This window comes from Alnus glutinosa, chromosome 1 (assembly GCF_958979055.1).
Source record: "Alnus glutinosa chromosome 1, dhAlnGlut1.1, whole genome shotgun sequence".
NCBI lineage: Eukaryota > Viridiplantae > Streptophyta > Magnoliopsida > Fagales > Betulaceae > Alnus > Alnus glutinosa.
Genome location: NC_084886.1, coordinates 9,364,712 through 9,389,590, shown reverse-complemented (window position 1 = coordinate 9,389,590; position 24,879 = coordinate 9,364,712). Strand labels below are relative to the sequence as shown.

The following is a 24,879-nucleotide window of genomic DNA, read 5'->3' as shown; positions in this document are numbered from 1 at the left end:
TGTAAGGCGCCCCTACGTACACTAGAAGTATACAACAGGTGTGTTCAGGGTGAAGTCTTATTTTGGTTCGATGTCAACACAAGGGTTGTAATTACTACTCCAATCAAGGCATTCTTTTGCCAGCTTAAATGCTTGGTGCGCATCTATCTATGTTAGTATACTTCACATTCCGTCCATATATATTTGGCTACATCTAAGTTTGTGAATGAATATGAAAGAATGAAAGAACAAATTGATGAAACTCAAAAGACAAATAGTATCGTTTAAAAAAAAAATTAAAGTCTCCCAAAATTCAAGGTACAATAAACATCCTTCTTCATATTCTTGAAGTTACAGAAATGAACTCTTTAATAATAGACTAATGTCTTAATTGGTGTTAGATACATGTAGGCAAAAGCTATTTGGGATGGGGTGGTCGCCTACCCTTATCAAGAGTACGTTATCTAGTTTACCTACGTACTTCTTGTCCTTTTTCCATTACTGGCCGGTACAGCTAGAAGATTGGAGCGCCTTCAAAGAGATTTTTTTTGGAATGGAATAGGTGGTGAGCCTTAGTTTCATCTAGTGAGCTGGAAGATGATTTGCCCCAGTCCCTAGAGGTGGTTGGGAGTTAAAAACTTCATGTTGTTCAATAAAGCCTTACTTGGTAAATGGCTTTGGAGATTCACACAAGAGGAGAATTTTCTTTGGAGACAAGTGATCGTTGAGAAGTACGGGATCCAAAGAGGGGGTTAGTGTTCAAAGGAAACTAGAGGGCCCTACAGGGTGTGCCTTTGGAGGAATATTAAGAACGGTTGGGCCAATTTCTCCAACTATGTCCACTTCAAGGTTGGGGATGGGTCCCGCATTAGTTTTTGGCACGGTGTTCGGTGCAGAGAAGCGATGGTCAAGTCTTCATTCCCGTAACGTCATTCTATATAGGAGTGAGCAAATCCCCGCAAAACCCGCCCCGCCCCGCAGAAACCGCCCCAACCCTCCCCGCAGAGCCCAAAACCCGCACCCATGGTGCGGGTTTTGGGGCTGTTTTTGGCCCCCCCCGCGCGGTGCGGGGCGGGTTGCGGGGGGGACCCTTGAATTTTCTCGGGTCCCCGCCCCGCCCCGCACCCGCCCCGCATATTTTTAAAAAAAAAAAAAAAAAAAAAAAAAAAAAAGAAGAAGGGAAGAAAGCGGCACGGAGAAAATGCTTCTAACCTAACCCTAAACAAAGTTAACAAACGCATCTCTTCCTTTTCTTATTTCCAGTTCTGCGGCTTCTGCCTCTTCCTTTTCTTATTCTTCTTTCCTCTTCTTTTGTTCTTCTCGCCGCTTCCCCGAACGGAGACTGAGGAGATCGGGAGAGAGGGAGATGCGAAGAGAGATGACCACGGCGATAGGGGGACCACGGGACCACGGCGAAGTCTAGGGACCACGGCGAAGTCTCTTCGCTCGACCTCGTCGTCGGTGGGGGACCACGGCGAAGCTGCAGAGACGGCGCGAGGGATCCGCAGACCTTCCCATCTCGGTCTCGGAAGCTGTCCTACTCTGGCCGGCCGCCCATCTCCTGACGGTTTCTCTGCCGGTTCTCACCTCCTGACGGTTTCTCTCGCCGGATCGGACCGTTCTCTCAACGGATCTTGCTGGAGCTTTCACCGGCTTGCTGGATCTATCTCGCCAGAGGTGTGCCAACAGAAGCTGAGATCTAGAGGGAGATCCAACCGTCCGGAGGTCCGATCTGGTGGGTCGACGACGGCAGATCCAATCTGGTGGGTCATGCAATTCAAACAACCTAATTTGAAGGATTGAACTAACTTGCTCGATGCATGGTCTTTGAAAGATCAGCAATAGGTTTTCCCTTATCACATATGTTTCTCTGATTATATAAAAAAATAAAAAATAAATCAAAGATCAGCAAATCGCAAGAATGCTATACATCGTTAGCAAGCATATTATTTGGAATAAGATTACATTGTATACATTTTAAGTTTTTTTCTCCTTACATTTTAATAGATGTTGGGATTTTAATTAGGGTTCAATTGCAACTTGCAATTTGCAAGGGTGACAGGGAGTACAAATAATGGATTATTAATTTGGATTAGTAAATTTTGAACATAGGGATACTTAAAAAAAAAAAAAAAAAAAAAATTGAACACAAGGGTCAAAACCCGCGGGGATCCCCGCATACCCGCGGGGATCCCCGCCCCGCAACCCCGCGGGGATCCCCGCCCCGCAACCCCGCCCCATCTACACCCGCCCCGTGCGGGTGGAGGGGGTTTTCTGCGGGGTGCGGGTTCACTTTGGGGAACCCGCACCTCTGCGGGGCGGGGTCAAAAAATCCCCATCCCCGCCCCCCCCCCCGCCCCATGCTCAGCCCTAATTCTATAGCTCATGACAAAGAGGCCTTAGTGTCGGATTATTTGAATTATCCAGCACTTACCCATTGGAATCCAAATTTCATCATGGCAGTTCAGGATTGGGAACTGGAATCACTTGACTCTTTCCTCAACCTATTATACTCCCGAAAACCCATCCAGGGGTGGTGGATAGAATGTTGTGGACCCCAAGTAGAAATCACAGCTTTGGAGTGAAAAGCTTTTATATCACCGTACGGCCTAGAGAGCCTTGTCTATTCCCCTGGAAAAGCATTTGGAAGGTCAAGGCTTCTCCCCCGCATTGCTTTCTTCACTTGGATGGCAGCGTTGATAGAGTCCTTCCGATTGATAATCTAAAGAATGCAAATGGTGTTTTACTCTTGTAAATTGTTGTTGCTTATGCAAAGAGAATGAGGAGACCATAAATCACCTCTTTATCCATTGTGAGTACACTAGTGGTCTTTGGCACTTGGTTCTCAACTTATTCATTATTTTGTGGGCTATGCCTAGCAATATTTTAAAACTGCTACACTGTTGGAAGACTCAAGGACAAGAACACTCACAAGAGGCCATTTGGAAAGTTGGAGAGAAAGAAATCGGCGCCTCTTTGAGGACTACGAGTCTAATGTGCTAGGTTTAAAATCCTCTTTTTTAAGATCTCTCTTAGACTGAGTTGTAGTCTATGTTCCTAATTCGCCTCTTCAAATCTTGTAGATCTTGTTAACTTTCTAGATTTCAGACGCCTTTATGGTGGTTGTCTCTTTTGTATACTTTTTGTATACTAGGGCTTTGCCTTTTTCTCATAATAAATTATTATTCATAAAAATAAAAATAAAAAAGATGCCCAACAAGTCGATGATTCAGAGAAAGAAATGTATTTCAAAGTTATTGGAATAATTAACACACCATTATCAACATTTAAGAATGTGCTTGTGATCTCCATTATCCAAGAAAAAGAAGTAATAAGCAAGCCCAGAATTGTATATACCTGCTTAAGAGAACAAATGAATAGTCCTCAAGCCCAATCTCACATAGACGCCACTGTCCGCCAAAGAGGAGAGAGAACAATCAAATTCTAACTAAGCTATATGGTTCATTTTGAAGTCTATGCCAAATAATTACTTAAAAAGATCTCACCTTTTGACGCATAGCAATTGCAGCATCAGGGGCATCATTTCTAAGGCCACTTTCAAGACCCTTCACAATTATTTCTCTGAGTACGTTCAAAGATTGCATGGTTTTGAAAAGACCAATGCCTATGTTTTCTGAAGCATTACTTGATTCTTCAACAGCATTCAAACTCTGGAAATAAACAAAAGTTGCCACTTATGATCCAATACCACAACTAAACTGATTAAGATCAGCTCAAGGATCAATTACAATAACATAAGGTAGGTGGGGGGTCGGGGGGGAGACCTTCCGAGTCAAGTACTACATACACAAGAAGGAAAACACAACGCTGTACTTGCTTTTCAGTGACCATACACTGCTCATGATTTTTTTCTTTTCCAGATTTTCTTTCTTTTTCTTTTCTTTTTTTTTTCATAATTCACAACTTTGTGAAATGGTAAATCAGAATCCTAACCTAGTAACATATATAAGCAGAAAGATCAACTTTTTGGTCTTTTCTCTCCTGTTAATTTGTTTCTGGAGACATATCCACATAAATGTAAATACCATAGTCAACATAATGCATAAATAAATCTCAAAACTGCTTAAAAACTTGAAAATGAAAAATAAAAGCTGACTTTGCATTTGGAAGCTTGACATGGCCAACTCCCCTACTTAGAAATAGGATCGACTGACCACAACACAGACAAAATTGAGAGTTCAGATGATTTCAGAATGGGGGACCCAACAATGACCACACAATCAAAGAACAAGAGGGGCATAGAGTTTAACTTCTTTTTACACAATGAATGGTTACAGAGGTCTCCTGCCATACATAACTAAACTCCAACCTCAGATCCATTGGACTCGTGAAGACTGAAGACTCAAAGATAGAACTCGTGAAGACTGAATACTTACTGTGACAGAACTGTGACTATCACAATGAAACTCAAATTATCTAGAAACAACTTCAAACTCTCTATACAAGCATGCATGCATGTGTGTGCAAAGCATAAAGGTGATAACGAGCATAAGGGCAACGATCAAGATCAATTTTCAGGAGAAAATGACCAAAAAAATATACGAAGTCAAAAAAAAAAAAAATTAAGAGTGAGATCTACTGCAAGCTTAGCTGTAGAAATCTCATGCAGTAGGTAAAACTCGAGCACCAAAGACTTAAGAGCACATTTGGTATGCAGGAAGACTCAGGAATGAAATAGCTATTCCTATCATTCCGTCACTTGGTAGGAATAGCTATTCCCCCATGAATGGAATAGCCCTAAAAAATTTTGTCCCAAAAAGCCATTTTGTTTTATGGTCTCCATGGGTGGTCGACCACCAAACAAAAGCACCAATGGTTGTCACACCAACCCTAGAGACCCTCAGGATCAAAAGCACCAGGGGTTGTGCGACCACCCCCTGAGCTTTTGTTGGGGTGGTCGACCATCCCATTGGAGGTGATCGGCCACCCATGGAGACCCCATTTTTTTTGCTAAGGTAAAGACTCAAAAGTTATACCTATGGCTCTATCATAGTGGATCCTCCAACTGACAGAAGATAACTCCATGCTTTCAAGAAGCTCTCACACACTTAAATCAGTGATACAATCGTGCAATGGCTATCAAGTAGATGTTCATGGTGATCTCAGGACTCATCTTAGGGCTAATCTTAGAGTTCCAAAAAGTGGGGTTGCCCTATTGGACGCCAGAGTTAACAATTCATTCACAACTTGTGTCCTCAGAGCTTTGTCTATCCAATATATTCAAGTTACAGAAAATGAGAACATCGACAAGAATAACCACTCATTATAATCCTTTGCTCAAATTACTAAATTGATAGGCATAAATAGAGACAAGTATATCCAAGGATAGAAATAGGAATAGCTATGCTTATGTCTTACATGTAACCTTATCGCTCAAATTCCGACACATAATTGAATACATCAATCTTTATTCCCCCTTACATGTCTCTTACACAATTATTGACTCAGCAACGCTATTAAATTTTCAATAAAGGGGTATTGGGCGACAATTTGTTTTGATAAGGGGTATTGGGTAACAATTAAAGTTTGTGTTCAGATTCACATTTCAGATGCCACCTATAAAGATAAATGGCATCAATAGATGAAAATTAAGAAGATTGAAAATGGAGACCCACCCTTTGGCACTCCAAAAACAATCTCAGAGCAGAAAGGCCGCGCTCATCCATTGATTCACTGATTGATTCCAGTTGCTCGGTAAGGCTGCAAAAGCACACAAGCACAAATGGATGTCTAATTAACCAATTCAGGATGCTGCAATTACAAGCAAGCACAAACTTATCATTGGAGCACTTTCTTCCAATTCAAATTTTTTTAACTTAAACTTGGAAGTTGAGACAATCTCAATGCACATATATTACTCTAAACTATTCCTCAAGTACAAGTAAATTAGGTCATGCAAGTAGGACCAATTTTTGAAACCATTGTAAATGGTCATTATATGTTTTGGGAGGTCCATACAATTTTAGATTGAACTTTCAAATGATGGACTATCATTACATAGAATGGGTCATAAAATGGAGGAAATGAGAAGGGGAGGGGGAACAGTACAACAAAATCCAAACATTGGACAAAAGTATACAAGATATTAACTTTGACTTTGGTCTAGTCTTCAATCAATTTATAAGACAAACTACTCATGGAATCCACTGCTCAAATTATTAAGTGAATCAATTGTTAGAATATTAATTAAATGATTAAATTCAATCTTTCCTATCAGCTAAAACTTTTAAGACAACTGATGATTTAATATGGAATCAGAGAAAAAAGCCTAAAGTTCAAACTTCGACTCAATATTATCCCTTAAAGTTGCATATTCCACAACTCTCAATCAAGCCCTTTTGGGAAAGTGGTTGTGGGAATAAAGAGGCATTATGGAGATTGGTGATAGAGACTAAATATGATATTATAAGGGGAGGTTGGTGCTCTAAGGAGGTAACATGGACATTTGGAGTGGGAGTTTGGAAACATATTAGAAGGGTGTGGGAAAAGATTTCCAAATTTGTTAGATTTGAGGTGGGGGTTGGGTCAGAGGTTAGTTTTTGGCATGATGTTTGGTATGGGGATAGTCCGTTGAAGATATCTTCTCCGGATTTGTTTAGTATTGCTCAAAGAAAGAATGTGTGGGTGGTGGATAACATGCAGTTTCGAGAAGGGATTATTCAGTGGAATGTAAATTTTACTAGACCAGTTCAGGATTGGGAGGTGGAGGTCTAGTATCTTTCTTTGAGAGGTTGTATTCTTGCCAACTAAGACAATGAGAGGAGAATAGAACAGGATGGACTCCTTCCAAAATGAGCAAATTTGAAGTGAAGTCGTTTTATCAAGTGTTAACTACCCAGAATGGATCATATTTTCTATGGAAGAGTATATGGAGAGTTGAGGCTCCTTCACAGGTGGTGTTTTTTGTGTGGACAGCGACATTAGGAAAAATATTGACGCTCGATAATTTAAGAAAGAGGAATGTTGTGACGGTTAAGTAGTGTTGCATGTGTAAGAAGAATGGGGAGTATATAGTATATTAACTATACAGATGTCATCATTTTTAAGAAAAATGTAAATTTGGAAAAGATCAAACCAAAAGACGCAAGATGCATTAGAAGCAGATTTGGTATGTTATATAATGAAGACCAACTTCATATCAAACCTTCCAGCATTGAAGAAATCTTTGAGTTCATGATGAAAAATTTTGAACTGCTCCACAAATGCTCCACTATATTCTCCAGGGTTCTTGGTAATTCTTGCAAGCATGGCTTCCGTAGCAACTAAATCTTCTGGGCCAGCATTACGGTGAAGCTTGTTTTGTATTGTATGCTTGATTTCTTGCTGGAATCCACAAAATGTAAACTAAGTAACACATCATCTGATTACAATAAAAATCAACTCAAGCTCTGCAAAGTATAAAACCTTGAGATCATGAGGGATATCACCCCGATGAGCAATATCTCTAATACGAGTTAGAGGAACAGATGCAGTAAATTCTGCCTTAAAAGAAGGCAGACACGGATGAATCTTGCGGATAACAAGCACTTCCTGAACAAAAGAAAACCCATTAGCTGAGAGACACAAAGCATAAACCTAAAAGAAAGAAATGCATAGAAGACTATATGCACACTAAAGTAAAGCAGGGCACTATGAGAAGGTAACAATTCTTTTCTTAAAAACAAAGATACTTTGGGCTTATCAAACATCACTTCATTCTAAATAATAGAACATGAGCTAATTAAGTCCTAGCAAGAGTCCTATGTGACTAGAGGCACAAGTGGGTTGTTGGGGAGGGGGGGGGGGGGGGGGGGTTAGGATCTTGGGTTTTAGTCTTCTTGCTGGCACAAACTAAAAAGTAAAACAACAGAATAAAAATAAACCAAATTCAGGGACTTAATGATTCGTGACGAGCAAATATTGAGACCACACTATTCTGTAGTGAAGAGATATGAGGCAGTACTCATCTTCCTACTCATCTAAGAAACATAGTTTCCCGATTGCAATAACGGTTTGCACCAGCTTTTCTTTTCCCTGTTCTGCGCACTTGTATCTCTGGCAACCAGGATTATTATGTAAAGCAACAATTGCCAAAGCAACCTAAGCAACTATCCATGGTATTCTTAATTCAAATTATAGGGTAAGAGTAATATAATCAAATTTTTGTTTAATACGGTCTTGATTGAATGCAACAGATCAAGTTCTTGAGATAAAAATGCTGGAATTGAAGGTCCTACACATCAAGTACATGTAACAAGGAATTGGCTTTCCCTAGCTTGTTGGCTTAGTTTATTGATTAACAAGACCAAAGTTTGAGAATGGTATTTAAGGAAAAAGAGGATCAAATATCAATTACTTCGTTCATTTTCCCAACTCGACTTTTGCTATAAACAAAATTATTAAGCTTTAATGGAACACTTGTGAGATGAGAAGAGAAAGACTCGACTCTTGTATTTTACGACATTAAAAAAAAAAAAAAAAAAAAAAAGTCCTAATATGAGGAGAGAAAAGCTAGGATTAAAGAAAACAATAAATGTCATCCCACAATAATAATGCCAACTTTAACCAATTGACATATACTAGAAATGTGAAAACTAAGTATGATAGCACAAGTAGAGGGTGGTGTTCCAAGGAGGTAGTGGGGCCCTTCGGAGTGGGAGTATGGAAATATATGAGGTGGAAGATAGGTCCAAGATTAGATTTTGGCATAATGTGTGGTGTGGGAACCAATCCCTGAATATGTTTCCAGAATTGTTTAGTATAGTGCCTTGTATGGAGGCGAGGTGATGGATCATATGCAGTTTGTTAATGAAAATATTCAGTGGATTATAGATCTTATCATATCAGTGCATGATTGGGAGGTGGACTTGGTCACTGCGTTCTTGGATCTTTTGTATTCTATCGGATAAATACAAGGTGGGGACGATAGAATATGTTGGACCCCATCCAAAAGGCGAAAGTTTGAAGTAAGGTCTTTTTATCATGTGTTGTCTAATCCTGTCGGTTCCCAATTTCTTTGAAAGAGTATCTGGAGAGTAAAGGCTCATTCAAGAGTGGCATTTTTTGTGTGGACAGTAGCACTAGGAAAGATTTTGACTTTGATAACTTGAGGAAGAGGAACGTCATAGTGGTGGATTGGTGTTGTGTGTGTAAGAGTAGTGAGAGGTCAATAGATCATTTTCTTTTTCACAGTGAAGTGGCAAGAAATTTATGGCCTTCAATTTTCCACCTTTTTGGTGTGGACTTGGTCATGCCTAGAAGGGTAATAAAGTTGTTGGCAAGTTGAAGATGTTAGTTGGGAAGCCGATACAGTTTAGAAGTTTGGCGGATTGCACCTTTGTATTTAATATGGTGTATTTGGAGAGAGCAAAAATGCAAGAACCTTTGAAGATTGTGAGGCTTCGGTGGTAGAGCTAAAGAATATTATGTTCAAGCCCCTTTACACATGGATAATAGTCCGCATTTTTCTAGTTTTTTTAAATTTTTGGATTTTTGTTCTTTTTCTCCCGAATAGGAGATCTCTCTTGTATACTTCCTATGTGCTAGGGATACACCCCTTTGCACTTCTAATGAAATTGATTCTTATTAAAAAAAAAAAAAAAAAAAAAACTATAAAGAGATGATTATTCAAAATCCATTCCAAGTAAAATGGTAGACCACCTGAAGTGAAGTATCTTTCCCACAAGAAATTCGTTCCAATTCACGAAATATAAGCCCGGAAATCTCAGCATGCCTGTTTGGCCGGTGATGACCTCCATCTTCAAAGCAAGGAATTTGCCCTGTGTTTATCCACTGCATAAGAAAAAGATCTAAGAAGAGCATGCAAGTATCAACTTGAAGGTAGAAGTAGAAACGAAGTATCAAAGAAAACCTTCAGATATATGGCTGAATAAAGGAGAAACTCCAACCGGTCTTCACTTTGAAAACTTTCTGTTAATAGCTCACGTACAACTTCAAGCTTCACCAATAAAAGACAAAGAAAGAAAAGAAAGAAAGAAAGAGATATTATTTCATCAAGTTAAACAACAAACTGGGCAGTAAAATAATCTCCCTGTCCTATAATAAGTGTTGAATTTGACAAAACACAAACATTAAGGGAAAAAAGAAGAAGATAAAATGTAATGATAACTCAGTGAACTCACACTCTTGAAAGTATTTTTTTTTTCCCATAAATGCTTTGACAGTTGAAGAGTGGACACTCATTTTTCTTGGTTTTAATTTTATGGTAAAGGGTAAACTGAAAATAGAATAACTAATGCTTTGACAATTGAATGACACTCGTTTTTGGCACAAACCAAAAAGGAAAGGAGGACGTCATTCTGGGACTTAGGGAGTAGAAGATTATAAAACTAACATTTTTCACAATGACAATTATAGAGCGGCCATATATCCGTGCTTGTGAGCTCTCCTATTGATCTAAATCCAGCACAGCTTCAAAACAATAATTGAATTGCTCTAAAAGAAAATAGATACTGAAGAAAAGAACGAAAGAAAGAAGGATACAAGTAAAAGAACCATGGAAGACAAAATGAAAATACCATGCAAGAGAAGATATCATACATCTAAGACCCACAGCCATATGCAAAAAAATGGAAAACATGCAATCGTTAAAAATTAACAACTATCCTTGTCATTCAATAGAAGCGATATGGCAACCAGTCAAAGGACATTGCAGGACCAAGTACCACAAGATTTAGAGATAAAAATTAAAAAATTTAAAAAAAATTTAAAAAAAAAAAAAAAAAAAAAAAAAAGATGAAAGAAAGAAAGAAAGAGCCATGTCAGCACCGAGCAGCAGACAGAGTGAGACTGTAAGTAGCTTGACAAGACTCAAAAGACATCTACATGATCAGCCCTAACAGACTCAGAGGTATAATCTTCCAAGATTCAAGGACATATATTCCAGCACATTTCCCTTAGGAATAACCACACTGCTCTTTCTCCCCCCAGTTTATACCTTTCTTGATTTTTCTCCTAGCTCTTTTCAAGAGGAAAACTTGAATTTAGCAGATGGGACCTGGCGCCTGGTTTCAGTATCACTTTATAGCCACGTAACAAAGGCTTTATTATAATATTGGTCCCTATACTAGAAATCTCCAATTTCAGATTCTGTAAAATGAAGTTTAACAGCATTAATTTTTGTTAGTTTTATTCTTACTTATCAAAAAAAAAAAAATTTGTTAGTTTCATGCTTGTCCTAGGACCTACAGAGGCCTATCTTGACATAGTCCATCATACGCCTAGCTTACTTATCAAAAAACAAAAAGTGCAGTGAGCTAGCTTGAAGGTATTAAATGTGTTGGGCCTTATTGTATAAGAGTTCAGTAAAAACACGGATACACTATATATAAAATGCATCCGGACTGGCACAAATGCCAATACCACCACAAATGAGTAACAACAATAATGATCGCCCCATCAAGATTGATAGGGCATCACATATTTTTTACGTACTTTAATCCATTTCTCTAACAATTTAAATTATTCAAAAAGATTGAGGATGCTATATATAATAGATAGCATCATAAAAAATGTGAATTTGGTTCTTTTTTCCTTCTAAAAAAAAAGGCACACAGTTTTTGTTAAGACATACAGCAGACAACATAGATAGTTAATGTAGCATGGAACACAGAATGTTAAGACACACGACAACATACATAGATATGTAAATGTAGCATGGAATACACTGCAGTTATAAACAATTCATAAGCTGAACTGAAAGAACATTTGTTATGAAATCCCTTGAACAATTGCCATCAATCTAAAGGTAGGAAGAACCATTATCAGTAGCAGTACCTTTCTCCACCAATTCCTCGCACTTCGATCACTTTCAACTAACTTCAAAGCCAATCCTTCAAGACCTGAAGTGTCCCATTTTATTTCTGTTTCCCGGTTTCGATGCTCATTCGATCGCATAAAAGAGATAGCCTTCCCCTGCCATTGCCCGACAAAAGGACTTGTCCCTGCCTCCAAATGAGTAGCAGCATCACTGACCACAGACCCATTGTCACTCAAATCATAATCCTCCTCATTTTCCCCCAAGCCCAAAGGCAATAAATCCACAGACTCCCCTGTTGCATTCCATCTACAAACCATCCTAAAACTCCCTCCCATGGGCAGCTTCAAGACCCGGTTATCCCCACCTTCCCATACCATTCTCTTGTCATTTCTCGCAATCACGAACTTATATTCAATGGACTCTCCCCCTTTCAATTCCAACTCGCATACCCATCCGCTCTCTGTCCAATTCATCGGAACATTCTTCTTCCATGATCCCAATTCTTTTGCTGATCCCAAAATCGCTACATGCTCACCAAATTTAACCTGATGATCCAATCTAAGATTAAGCCGCACCTTCCCACGTCCTGACTTAGATCTCATCTCCCTCTTCTCTTCTCTGCCAAAAAACAAGTTCATCATCCCTTGTCTCATACATGAATTCTAAACTTTAGAATAAGTTGGACATGTTCCACGGTCCATTGTATTTTATATAGCTTTATAAGGCAGAAATCAATCAAACGAATGGGCAGAGAAATTGCAGAAAATGAAAGCTAACTCGCAAGTTACCTTTAAAAAGTAGAAGGTACCAAGTGAAGAAAAAGAAAAAGAAAAATTAAATTTGAGTTGTTCCGAAGGCACTTAAATTGCCTCCATTAGCTTCCATTTTGTTCTAGAACCCCACTCGAGATTATGAATTTCCACCTTAAAAACGACGTGTAAAACGCAATGAAGCTATTCCATTTCCATGAGATGTACAAACACGCAAAAAATTGCAAGACAATTGGCACAACAACGAACAAACTCCGCTTGGTTGCTTAGAAAAGGCAAGAAAACAAAAAAGAAAATAGATTCTCCAAGTCAGAATTTCACAAAAAGTTCCTCCCAACTGCTCATGATTTAACAAACTACTTTTCTGCGGTAATGGCAGAAATGAACAGCATAAAAAATCACAAATCCCCATTTTCTCGTTCTTCTTTGGTCAATTTTCTCTAGCAACCAAACAGAGAGCCATGAAACATTGAAAAGCTTCATACAAGAAAGCGAGTAAACGAAGAAGTAAAAGGTATACCTGGTTTCAGTAGACGAAACGGCACAGACGATCCGAGAAGAGCGTTCGGAAACCTCCTCCTTCAAATTCGGATCGTGGAGAGGTAGAGAAACTCTGGACCTCAAGAAAGAGACATTCGGAAGGTTCCGAAGGAAGCGGAATTGCTTGCGAGGATCGCTTCGCGAACACGTAGAAGATGAAGCAACAGAGCGATGCAAGGGCACAAGCAAAGAATCCATTACGTTGAAAAGTGAGTTGGATCGTCTTGGCACTGCTTGCCGAAACCGTGAAGGTTCCACCGGATTTTGGGAAGTGGGGAGAGAGTGAGAGTGGATCGTCGTCAAATCACTCAAATGTACTTGCTATGTTTGAGCCACGTGTAAAGGAGGGAAATCTGAGATATCCTTCCTCTTCCTCTGGATCTAAAAGAATAAAATATCCTGCTGCTCTAGTGCTCTTTAAAAGATTTTTTCTCCGGTTATAAAATATCTTGCTTAAACCTATAACAAAAAGAAAAATATATGGAAAATCTATGATAAATTTCTGAGTAAAAATGCTCACTTCTTCATTTTTTTTTAAATTAATTTTTGTTATTTAAGTTTGTTGCAAATTCAAATTCAGTTTCTCAGTGAGTTTTTTTGTCTATTTTCACAACTTTTATTTGTGTCACGTCCGTCTTTTCGTTACATTATCTTAAAATATTATTTAAAAAAAATATGAAAATGTGGGTTTGGGGCTGCCCGTGCCACCCCCTTAGGTGGCCTACGAGCCACCTCCAAATTCTTATTTTTATTTTTTAAAAAAATAAAAATAAAATTTTAAGTTTTTAAATAATATAATAAAAATAATAATATTTTAAAATGATGTGATGAAAATGATGACGTAACACTAATAAAAATTGCAAAAATGGATTAAAAAAATCATGGAAGCACTGATTTTAAATCGCTCTTTTGCCTAGGGATTTATGATAGATTTTTCCTTAAAAAAAAACAAAACAAAACAAAACAAAAACAAACAAACAAAGAGAATTACTACATCCTCCTTTTTTTCTTTTTCTCTTTTTTAATAGATGAAATGCTAAGTGCCTACTCTAAGCGATTTCTGGTAATAAAAATTATAATTAAGTTTAAAATTTAATATATATATATATATATATATTTGATAATCTCTTTCATATAATTCTTTCCAAACTCGGAAAAATATGCTACTAAAAAGCATGTATGCATGAGAAAATAAACGCGGCCTTTAACCCCGCTTATTGGACGCTTGCGTCAGGACAGCTTAAGCGCTTAGCTTTATGCGTTGAAAAAGTCTAACATACAAGAGTCAAGAGTTATGCTTTTTTAGCAAGAAAATAAGAATAGAAATGTTGAAAAAACACTCAAAATTACATATTCATTACATATCTCTTCACATGGGTGGTATCCAGTATCACATGGGACTCGTGTAATAAGTATGTAATTTTGGGTGTTTTGCTGACGCTTTCAAAAAAATAATCTTATCAAGATGTTCGGAATATAATGAGTTGCTCTCCTTTTTCCCTAAGAAAATTAAAAATATATATATGAAAAAAAATATTTACAAAACACGAAAAAATGTTTATAATTTCAAACAAGCTAGCTTTTTCGACTTCTGAAAGTGTCGATCTGGGATCTGGAAGGTCGTTTGTCGTTGAGAGGGCTCTCGAAGAAGACGCATGCTCTACACGCGCCGGTCCCGGCAGCTTTTTTTCGGAGTCTATTTTTTGAGTTTCTGTTTGTTTTGTGTTGTTTGTATATTCTTTTCTTGATTCACGTGCAGTCTATTGTAACAGTAACTGCTTTAAGTTAGGTTTTTTAGCTTTATGAGTAGAGAATTTTTTTTTCTAATCACTACGATGGCCTTCGAGCTTTGTTGATCTTCACCAATGAAGATTTGCAGCTTATATATTGGTGTTTTGTCATCTGTATTTGGCTTTTAGTTTGTATTCCCCTTTTGGATGGTTTATCAGTAATGAAGATGGCATTATGGTTAAAAAAAAAAATAACGGACAATTATCTTTTGGCTGACGTAAGTCCTTACGTTAGAAGTGTGATTATATAACTTTTCTTTTATTACGATATAGGGAAGTCGTCTTTGCCGCTTGCTGCTTCTATTTATCCCTCGTTTCACCAACCACTCTCTCGATCGTACACCTTTCGCAAGAGCCTTTTTTATTTGCTGGTGGTAGTGCTAGACTGCTAGTGGCCGGTAGTGGTAGTAGGAGCTGTTGTCTGTAGAAAGGAAGAAATGGAGGCCGGAAGAGTGAGGAGGATAAAGCTGGGTTCACAGGGCTTGGAGGTGTCAGCACAGGGCCTCGGCTGCATGGGCATGTCCGCCGCCTTCTATGGCCTTCCCAAGCCCGAAGAAGACATGATCGCTCTCATCCACCATGCCGTCCACTCCGGCATCACCTTCCTCGACACCTCCGATGTCTACGGCCCCTTCACCAATGAAATCCTTCTCGGAAAGGTCCCATTCCTTCTCTTCTTTCTTCTTCTATTTTTTTTTTTTCGTTCGTTGTTTTGTTCTTAGTCTTCATTTCTTTGGCCGCAGGCTTTGAAGGGAGGGGTGAGAGAGAAGGTGGAATTGGCAACTAAGTTCGGAGTTAGCTATGCGGACGGTAAGAGGGAGACACGTGGCGATCCGGCATACGTAAGAGCGGCCTGTGAGGCCAGCTTGAAGCGCCTCCAATTGGATTGCATCGATCTCTACTACCAGCACCGCATCGACACCCGCCTTCCCATCGAAGTCACGGTTCGCTCATCCCCCTTAGACTACCCTTTGTAAACCACAGGACGAATTAAGCAATTATTTTCTTGTGAATGATCTACTACAGATTGGGGAACTGAAGAAACTAGTTGAAGAAGGTAAAATCAAGTACATTGGAATGTCCGAGGCCTCTGCTTCGACCATCAGAAGAGCGCATGCAGTTCATCCAATAACAGCTGTGCAGCTTGAGTGGTCTTTGTGGTCTAGAGATGTCGAGGAAGAAATTATTCCTACTTGCAGGTGAGGCACCGGTCAATTAATTACATTTCCTTTTTTGGAGGTTGTCAAGCCGAGAATAATCAAAATCCAAATTTCAATTTGTCAGGGAACTGGGCATTGGGATTGTTGCATACAGTCCTCTAGCGCGAGGATTCTTTTCGTCAGGGATTAAGGCTGTTGAAAAGATTACGAACAATCAGTTGCTAAAGGTTTGTTCTGATGAGATTTATCTCGCAAGTAACTGTTGGCTCACATAGTCCCTGTTTATCTTAATAACCTCGTACTTTAAATTTCTTCAGTAGTCAACATTCTAGATGCTCAATGGTTTGCTAAAATTACACTCTTTATATATGAACCTACGTACCTCAGCTGATGTATGTATTCATGTCACTGCTTGCAGTTGATACCTAGATTCCATCCTGAAAATCTTGAGCATAACAAAACCATATTTGAGCGTGTTAATGAAATGGCAACGAGGAAGGGATGCACCCCATCACAGTTAGCATTGGCCTGGGTTCATCACCAAGGGAATGACGTGTGTCCCATTCCAGGAACCACCAAGATTGAAAACTTCAACCAGAACATTGAAGCTCTGTCTGTTAAACTCACACCAGAAGAAATGGTTGAACTTGAATCATTTGCTTCAGAGGACGTTGTTAAGGGTGATAGATATTCGAGTGAAATTGCGACTTGGGAGACTTCTGAAACTCCTCCACTTTCTTCATGGAAAGCTGCTTAATTAAGCACTACTGCTGGCCTTCTGCTGTGTCTCAATAACTTAGTTAATATTATAATTGAAGTGCGTTGAGTACGGACGTTCTGGACTGTGCTCAGAATAATTTATGCTCTATTAGAAAGTGATTTTTTATGAAGATCAGATTTGGTTCAGTAATCAAATATTCGTTTGCGATATTATATGATTGTAGAGAAATTGTACACAAAGTAATTAAGCTTAAAGTTTGACACAAAGTAAAAGAATGGACGGGATAGATTTCAACCAAGTCATTGAATCCTAGGCCGGCCGTGATAGACAAAGCCACAAAGGAGTGAAGGACCAACCTTTCTGTTGAATGAGATGATCTGGTGAGTGGTGACTGTCAGGGCCGGCCTAGCTACTTAATGGTTTGGTTGAATTGGGAATCCAAACCTTGGAACCACGCATACACTTACTGCAAAATACCGTATAATAAAACACACATTTAATATGTATTAGGGGTTACATTGGTTCGGTAGGCAATTAAGTCGGTTAATTTGGTCGATTAACTGACTTCTGTCGGAATGGAGTCGGTGAATTTATTTTAATTAAGTGGTTAATAGGCAGTCGGTAAAGCGGTTGGTTAAATCGGTTAACATAGGTAATAAAACAGCGTCGTATTTTTTTTTAAATGAAAGAAATAATAATAATAATAATAATAATATCAAACGTTTCATGCTTACTAAAATGACATTGTTTCATTTTATGTCTGTTCGGTTAATCGGTCGGAATAAAATGCGGTTCGGTTCGGTTACCGCTTAAAAGACGGTTCAGCCGCCGAATTAGCTTTCGAAACAAAATTTTATATCGACTACCAAATCAAAAATTAGTCGGTAGAATCGGTAGGCGGTCGATGGCTATTCGGTTCGGTAGACGGTAGGCGAATAATTTGCCCACCCCTAATATGTATGCATTACTGTCAAGAAATATTATATACCATTAATTTGTTTTATTGCTCTGATACTCTAGGCACTAGGCATACCACTATCTACATACGTGGTTAACAAAACTTACTATCTGCATATGCCGATACAGATAGTGATTTTAAAGCATTCGGTTGTGGTTATTTTGCATACCCTTTACAATATATATATAATTAAATTTTTATTTTGGGTATAATCTCATATGTGGATAGTGGTTTTCTAATATTTTTTCTCTTTACAAATTATTAAATAAATGATACAGGAAGCTAAATAATGCATGAGATAGAAATTTCGTGGTAAAATAATTAGCAAGTGTGATATATATGAATAATAGTATTCAACTATAGATAATGCATTTTTTTATATTTACTAGCTATAAGCTTGAATAACAATTTTAAGGCCCAAAACGAACCGCATTTAATAGACTCAATAAACACGCGGATGCGGATAAATATCGCATGATACGAACACTTATAAGTGATAACCATATTATGTGGATGCGAATTTTATTAATAATCGCATTCGTATTTTTGTCCCTAAGCACACCCCTCTAAAGATATTATAAAAATATTTTTTGTGGGGTAGCTTCCTTCATTTTTCCTACCTTCAATCGCCCTCAAAGCTTCAAATGTCACCCCATTTGCTGGATGCTTGCGTCGGGACAGATCAAACGATTAGATTTATGTGTTCACAAAGTCTCTTATACAAGAGTTATGCTTCGAATCCAAAAGCTAATGATATTTGGCTACTTCATTACACAATCATTCATCATTTTTGTCTTTATTTATTTATTTGTATGTATTTTTTTTTTAAAAAAAATGTAAAACTAGACCTTAACAAATTTTCATGGTTGTGTTATTATTTAAATAAATAAATCTATAGTTATGATATGGGATGACAAATAAGTAATGTTACACCCATTTTAATTTATTGACACGCTTAGGTGGTTTTAAAACTTTTATTGAATTAAAATTTAATAAACATTCGTATCAAAGTCAATAATAATTTAAAAATAATATTTAAAAAGATATGAGTATAAAAAAGTAAAAGTATATGCAATATTACTCTTTGACAAATACCATTTTTCTATTAAAAAAATCTAACCAAAAAGATATCCGGAATATTTTATATAATTGGCTATCGTAGGTCCTTACGTACGATGGGGATAGTCCTTTGACCCCGCCCTGCTCTACTTTAATTTCCATCCTCTTCCTTCACCAACCACTTACTACTTGTAACTTACCACTCGCTCTTACACCTTTCGCAAGATCCTTTCTAATCGATCCACTTGGGTTTCTGCTGCTGTTGTTGTCGGAAGGAAAGAAAGAAAGAAATGGCGGCCGGAAGAGTGGGGAGGATAAACCTGGGTTCACAGGGACTGAAGGTGTCAGCACGGGGCCTGCGTTGCATGGGCACGTCCGCCTTCTATGGCCCTCCCAAGCCAGAACAAGACATGATCGCTCTCATCCTCCACGCCGTCCACTCCGGTGTCACCTTCTTCGACACCTCCGACATCTACGGCCCCTTCACCAACGAAATCCTTCTCGGAAAGGTCCCGTGTCCTTTTTTTCTTTTTCTTTTTTGTTCGTGAATTGTTCTTGGATTTCGTTTCTTGGGCAGCAGGCTTTGAAGGGAGGGGGGAGAGAGAGGGTGGAATTGGCAACCAAGTTCGGAATTAGCTATGCTGGTGGGAAGAGTGAGATCTGTGGCGAAACTGGCGATCTAGCGTATGTGAGAGCGGCCTGTGAGGCCAGCTTGAAGCGCCTCCAATTGGATTAATTGTATCGATCTCTACTACCAGCACCGCATCGACACCCGCGTTCCCACCCTCTGCCAAGCACAGTGATTGTTTTCCATAATAGGTTAGTCTGGTTAGAGTACAGGATGAAAATCAAGGTATCACTGTGTTGTCGTATAGTGATATAATTGCAATTACTTTTAGGAGCACAAGCAAACCAATTTGGGAACACCTTATTCGCCTTTTTGTTCTACTTCAATCAATTCAACCTATTGACTTCCATCGGCATATTTTGAATACTATCAATTTGTTCATATAAAAAAATTTAGCTTCGTTTTGCAATTTTCAAGAAGCTTGCAATTTAAAAGATTTTTTCTCCGGTTATAAAATATCTTGCTTAAACTTATAACAAATAAAAAAAAAAAGGAAAATCTATGATAAACTTCTGGGTAAAAGTGCTCACTTCCTTATTTTTTAAAAATCAAAATTTGCTATTTAAGTTTTTTTGCAAATTCAAATTCAGTTTCTCTATTAAAGCACACATTGAAGCCGGTGATCCCATGATTCATGGGAAATCTCCTACAGCAAGATTGATCCCACGATATATGGAAACCTCCTAAACAGCTAGATAGACTTGCAATTTAAATGTATTACGTTTGAATAGAAGATAGACTTGTTGATAAAATAGTTTGTAACTGAAAGTCTTATAAATATACAAGAGCCCACACGTTCAAAGGTGTGGAAGCCAAAACAAGTGTTGTGAAATTATTTGTTTCTTTATGGTATCAGAGCCCCTCCATTGACCACTGTCATCATTTTTTTTCTTTTCTTTTCTTTTCCCTTCATTTTCCGCGGATCCCCATGACTACTCTCACACCACTTGCTCCCACCATGGCTGTTGTTCCTCTTCAACATTCCATTCAAACCAAACACACACAGACAAATTATCTTGTGTGGAAACTCCAAGTAATACCATATCTGGAAAGCCAGGAACTTCTTGGATATGTGGATGGCAGTATCCCACCACCACCAAAAACCATCACTGACTCGTCATCAAATCTGGTTCCAAATCCAGCATTTCGACAATGGCGACAACAGGATCAAATGATCCTTAGTGTCCTACTCTCATCATTGACTGAGTCCATACTCACTCAAGTAGTAGGCAACTCAACATCTCGGGCTCTTTGGGAAGCTCTAGAGAAAAATTTCAAAGCCAAATCTCAGGGCCGTATTATGCAACTGAGGGTTAACCTGGCTACCTTCAAGAAAGGGAGCCTTTCTATAACAGATTACTTTCAAAAAATGAAAGAATTTGTCGATACCTTGGCTGCAGTTGATAAACCACTCACTGATTGTGAAGTGGTCTTGTATATCCTGGTTGGACTGAGCTCGGAGTATGATTCTTTTGTCACAATTGTGACCACACGAATTGATCCCATATTGCTTGAAGATCTCTATGGTCATCTTCTGACCTTTGAGTCTCGCATGGAAGCAAACAATCCAGCAGCGGATGTTGGTTTTCCTTCAGCAAATTTTGTCACAAAGACAAACAACAACCGCGGCTCAGGATCTTCCAACTACAACTCTGGCAGAGGAAATTCATATTCTTCTCGTTCCAGAGGCAGGGGGCGTGGCCGTGGCCGTGGCCGTGGCCGTGGACCTCCACAAAATCAGCAGCCTTTCTCCTCAAATGCTCGGCCTATGTGTCAAGTCTGTGGCAAAAGTGGACACACAGCACTCAAGTGTTATCGTCGTTTCGATCACTCGTTTCAGGGTGATGAAACCAACTCTATGGCAGCTTACATGGTGGCACCATCCAGCCAACCGGATTTGTCTTGGTATCCAGATACGGCTGCCACCAATCACATGACGTCTGATCTCCGCAACTTGAATCTGCAATCTGAAGAGTACACTGGACAAGAACAAGTTAGAGTTGGAAATGGGCAAGGTTTGAACATCACACATATTGGTGCCTCTAATCTACTTCAAAAAAACCATTTACGTTTACCAAATATGCTTCATGTGCCTCAGCTTACCAAAAATTTATTTTCTATCCATAAACTTGCTCATGATAACAATGCCATACTTGAGTTTCATTCTGACCTATTTTGTGTTAAGGACCAAGCAACCGGGACTATCCTCCTACAAGGCAAGAGTAAAGATGGACTTTATCCTCTGATCCCTTCTGCAACAAACCACTCTTCACCTGCTGCCTACATTGGTGAAAGAACCTCAACGGATCAGTGGCATAAAAGGCTTGGGCACCCTTCTACCCGAATTGTCCAGCAAGTAACCTCCCGATTTAAACTTCCTGTTTCTTCCAACAAGCTATCCACTTCAGTTTGCAACGCTTGTCAATTAGGCAAGAGTCATTGTCTTCCATTTTCTTCTTCTCCATCTGTTTCAAACTTTCCAATTGAATTAGTATTTTGTGATGTTTGGGGTCCATCACCCACATTATCAGTCAATAAAAATCGCTACTACGTTTCATTTGTGGATGACTACAGTAAATTCCATTGGTTATTTCCGATTAAAGCAAAATCTTATGTTTACTCAGTATTTATCAAATTTCTTGCTCATGTTGAAAGACTTTTCTCTTGCAAACTCAAAGCAATTCAAACTGACGGAGGAGGAGAATTTCAGATATTGATTCCTTATCTGTCCACCCATAGCATTTTACATCGGATGGCTTGCCCATATACCCATCAACAACAAGGGACAGTAGAACGACGACATCGACAAATTGTGGAAACCGGCCTTGCACTACTTGCTTCCTCTTCCATTCCACGACGGTATTGGGACGAAGCATTTGTCACTGCTTCATTTCTCATCAACAGACTGCCAACAACAGTGCTAAAGAATATGTCCCCTGTTGAGAAAATATTCCATCGTCCTCCAGATTATAAATTTCTACGAGTCTTCGGATGTGCCTGCTAGCCGCATCTCCGGCCATACAATAAACACAAAATGGATTACAGATCCAAAATGTGTGTTTTTCTTGGATATAGCCCACAACATCATGGGTATAAGTGTCTCCATTTATCCACCGAAAGAATATACGTCGCAAGAAATGTGGTCTTCGACGAGCAATTGTTCCCCTTTGCTGCTCCCTCCAATAGCTCTGACTCGCAGGTACACAGTGCTTCTTCAATCTCCCGCAAAACATTCGGGTAATTTCCATGCCTCCTGGAGAATCTGATCCTCAAGATATGGACCACAATACCACTATTCCACCAACGTGTCAAGAAAGGAGTGTTTCAACAGCAAATTTGAGGAGTGTTTCAACAGCAAATTTGAGGAGTGTTTCAACAGCAAATTTGACCGTGCCAGCTCAAGCACCACCACAAACCCATGCGATGCTCACCCGGTCAAGAAACAACGGCCCTGTTTACTAACCCACTTCCCCTCCCCTCTCCTCTCCTTTAATCATTCTTTTCTGTTTGTGTCAGTTCCGAAAAGTGAGAAGTCTGCAAAAAAATTTAACATTTATTTTATATTCCCATTTTACCCCTGTCTTTGAATATAAAAAAGGGAAAAAAAAAAAGAAAAAAACTGAAAGGTTGGGGTAAAATAGGAATAGAAATAAATGTTGCTTTTTCAAGAAGTCAACATTTTATCTTATTCCTATTTTACCCTCAACATTTTAATAATGTGAAGAACAAAAACAAGGGAATAAACTGAAATATTGGGGGTAAAATGGGAATAAAGTAAAATGTTGAGAATCCAACCAATCAGTAGTCTATCAGCCGTATTGACACAAACAGAAAAGAATGATTGAAGGAGAGGGGAGGGGAGGGGAAGTAGGTTAGTAAACAGGGCCATCACATCTCCAAACCAACACGCAAATATGATGAATTCATCACACGTGGCTCACATCAGGCGCTCTTAGCTTCTACCGAGACACTAGACAAAGACCTCACGTCTCTATCTGCAACAGAACCTACGGTTTCCATGGACTGCGTGTCTCCTCCAAAGCTAGCCCACGTGACTTCATCAAATACTAGTATGTTGACTCATTCAAAGCACAATTTTTCAAACCAAAACTAGAAGGCCAAGGACATCATCACGTGTGGACCAAGTCAAGCCTTGGAATCACAACAAAAATGTATGTTGACTCATTCAAATATTTCTAAGCATGACAAGGATATTCAGGAAAATATCACTCATGGCCCAACTCAAGCTTTGGTGACCATCACGTGTCCACCGGCTGAAGAACCAACATGTTATTCACAGGCATCTCGGTTTGCAGAATGGCGAAATGCTATGAGCAATGAATTCAGTGCGCTCATGCATAATGCCACTTGGACCCTTGTCCCACCAAACCCGTGCAAGAATCTAGTGGGATGTAAATGGGTATTTAAAATAAAAAGGAAGTCAGATGGCACAATTGATCGATATAAAGCCCGATTGGTCGCAAAAGGTTTTCATCAACAACCGGGTATTGATTTTGGCGAGACTTACAGCCCAGTGGTTAAACCAACCACAATCCGCTTAGTCCTCTCTCTAGCCGTGACAAATAACTGGCCCATTCGACAGTTGGATGTGCAAATTGCTTTTTTGCATGGTGATTTACAAGAAGTTGTCTACATGACTCAACCTCCAGGCTTTATCCACCCGTTGAAGCCTCACCATGTGTGCCACCTTCGCAAAGCTCTCTATGGTTTGAAGCAAGCCCCACGAGCTTGGTACTCACGCTTAAGCTCTACATTGAATGAAATGGGCTTCCGTCGATCACAAGCTGACACTTCTCTTTTTATTCACAATATGGGCTCAGAATTTATTTACATTTTAATTTATGTCGATGATATTTTGGTTACTGGGCCTAACCATTCTATGATTGCCCAGCTAATTAAACGACTGCTTTGTGACTTCGCCCTCAAAGATCTTGGGCCACTCACTTTTTTCTTGGGAATAGAAGCAATACGAGTTCCTTTAGGCTTGGTTCTCTCACAACAGAGGTACATCACTGACCTTCTCAAGAAGACGAACATGGACAAAGCCAAACCGGTGGCATCTCCAATGTCCACCACTGCTCAGCTTTCGCTATTTAATGGCGATTCCTTCTCGGACACGACTCTATACCGCAGTGTGGTAGGTTCCTTACAATATTTGTCACTTACGAGACTTGACATCTCATTTGCAGTCAACAAAGTTTGTCAATTCATGCACAAACCAACAGTTCACCATTGGAGTGCTGTCAAAAGAATACTTCGTTATCTACAGCAGACGTTGTCTCTGGGACTTTTAATTCGAAAGGACTCATCTACTAATTTACAAGCCTTTTCCGATTCCGATTGGGCAGGTTGCCCTGACGACAGACGATCAACAGGTGGATTATGTGTCTTCTTAGGTTCCAATCTAATATCTTGGAGCTCCAGAAAACAAGCCACAGTATCAAGGTCTTCCACAGAAGCAGAATACAGGGCTA

The 24,879-nt window shown here is 39.1% G+C and overlaps 2 protein-coding genes, 1 non-coding gene and 1 pseudogene across 5 annotated transcripts in view; 3 read left to right on the top strand and 1 right to left on the bottom strand.

Annotated features, from left to right (window-relative positions):
* LOC133871243 (phosphoglucan, water dikinase, chloroplastic) overlaps positions 1–13,470 on the bottom strand; it is a 29,720-nt gene extending 16,250 nt beyond the window's left edge. Inside the window, exons 1-9 of one of the 2 annotated variants that reach the window (XM_062308652.1) lie at positions 13,049–13,470; positions 11,776–12,376; positions 9,851–9,937; positions 9,640–9,771; positions 7,405–7,530; positions 7,145–7,323; positions 5,616–5,700; positions 3,486–3,650; positions 3,337–3,389 (exon numbers count right to left, since the gene is read on the bottom strand). In XM_062308652.1, coding sequence (XP_062164636.1) covers positions 3,337–3,389; positions 3,486–3,650; positions 5,616–5,700; positions 7,145–7,323; positions 7,405–7,530; positions 9,640–9,771; positions 9,851–9,937; positions 11,776–12,376; positions 13,049–13,266 — 1,646 coding nt within the window. In that variant the 5' untranslated portion in view covers positions 13,267–13,470. The remainder of the gene's footprint in view (positions 1–3,336; positions 3,390–3,485; positions 3,651–5,615; positions 5,701–7,144; positions 7,324–7,404; positions 7,531–9,639; positions 9,772–9,850; positions 9,938–11,775; positions 12,377–13,048) is intronic. The other variant, XM_062308644.1, reaches the window with a different exon arrangement.
* A 1,718-nt stretch (positions 13,471–15,188) lies between these two features.
* LOC133871258 (probable aldo-keto reductase 2) lies at positions 15,189–16,949 on the top strand. Of its 2 annotated transcripts, none has more exons than XM_062308664.1 (5): positions 15,189–15,517; positions 15,602–15,802; positions 15,876–16,057; positions 16,143–16,245; positions 16,437–16,949. In XM_062308664.1, the coding sequence occupies exons 1-5, from the start codon at positions 15,296–15,298 to the stop codon at positions 16,773–16,775; spliced, it is 1,047 nt and encodes a 348-aa protein (XP_062164648.1). In that variant the 5' UTR covers positions 15,189–15,295; the 3' UTR covers positions 16,776–16,949. The 2 variants fall into 2 exon arrangements, with proteins under 2 accessions (XP_062164648.1, XP_062164658.1); XM_062308674.1 differs by having other exon boundaries at positions 15,191–15,517; positions 15,885–16,057.
* A 1,923-nt stretch (positions 16,950–18,872) lies between these two features.
* On the top strand, positions 18,873–19,559 carry LOC133866236 (IN2-2 protein-like; annotated as a pseudogene).
* Positions 19,560–20,792: 1,233 nt separating this feature from the next.
* LOC133859008 (small nucleolar RNA Z247) lies at positions 20,793–20,931 on the top strand. Its single transcript, XR_009898675.1, has one exon. It is a non-coding gene; the product is annotated as a small nucleolar RNA Z247 (small nucleolar RNA).
* The last annotated feature ends 3,948 nt before the right edge of the window (positions 20,932–24,879 follow it).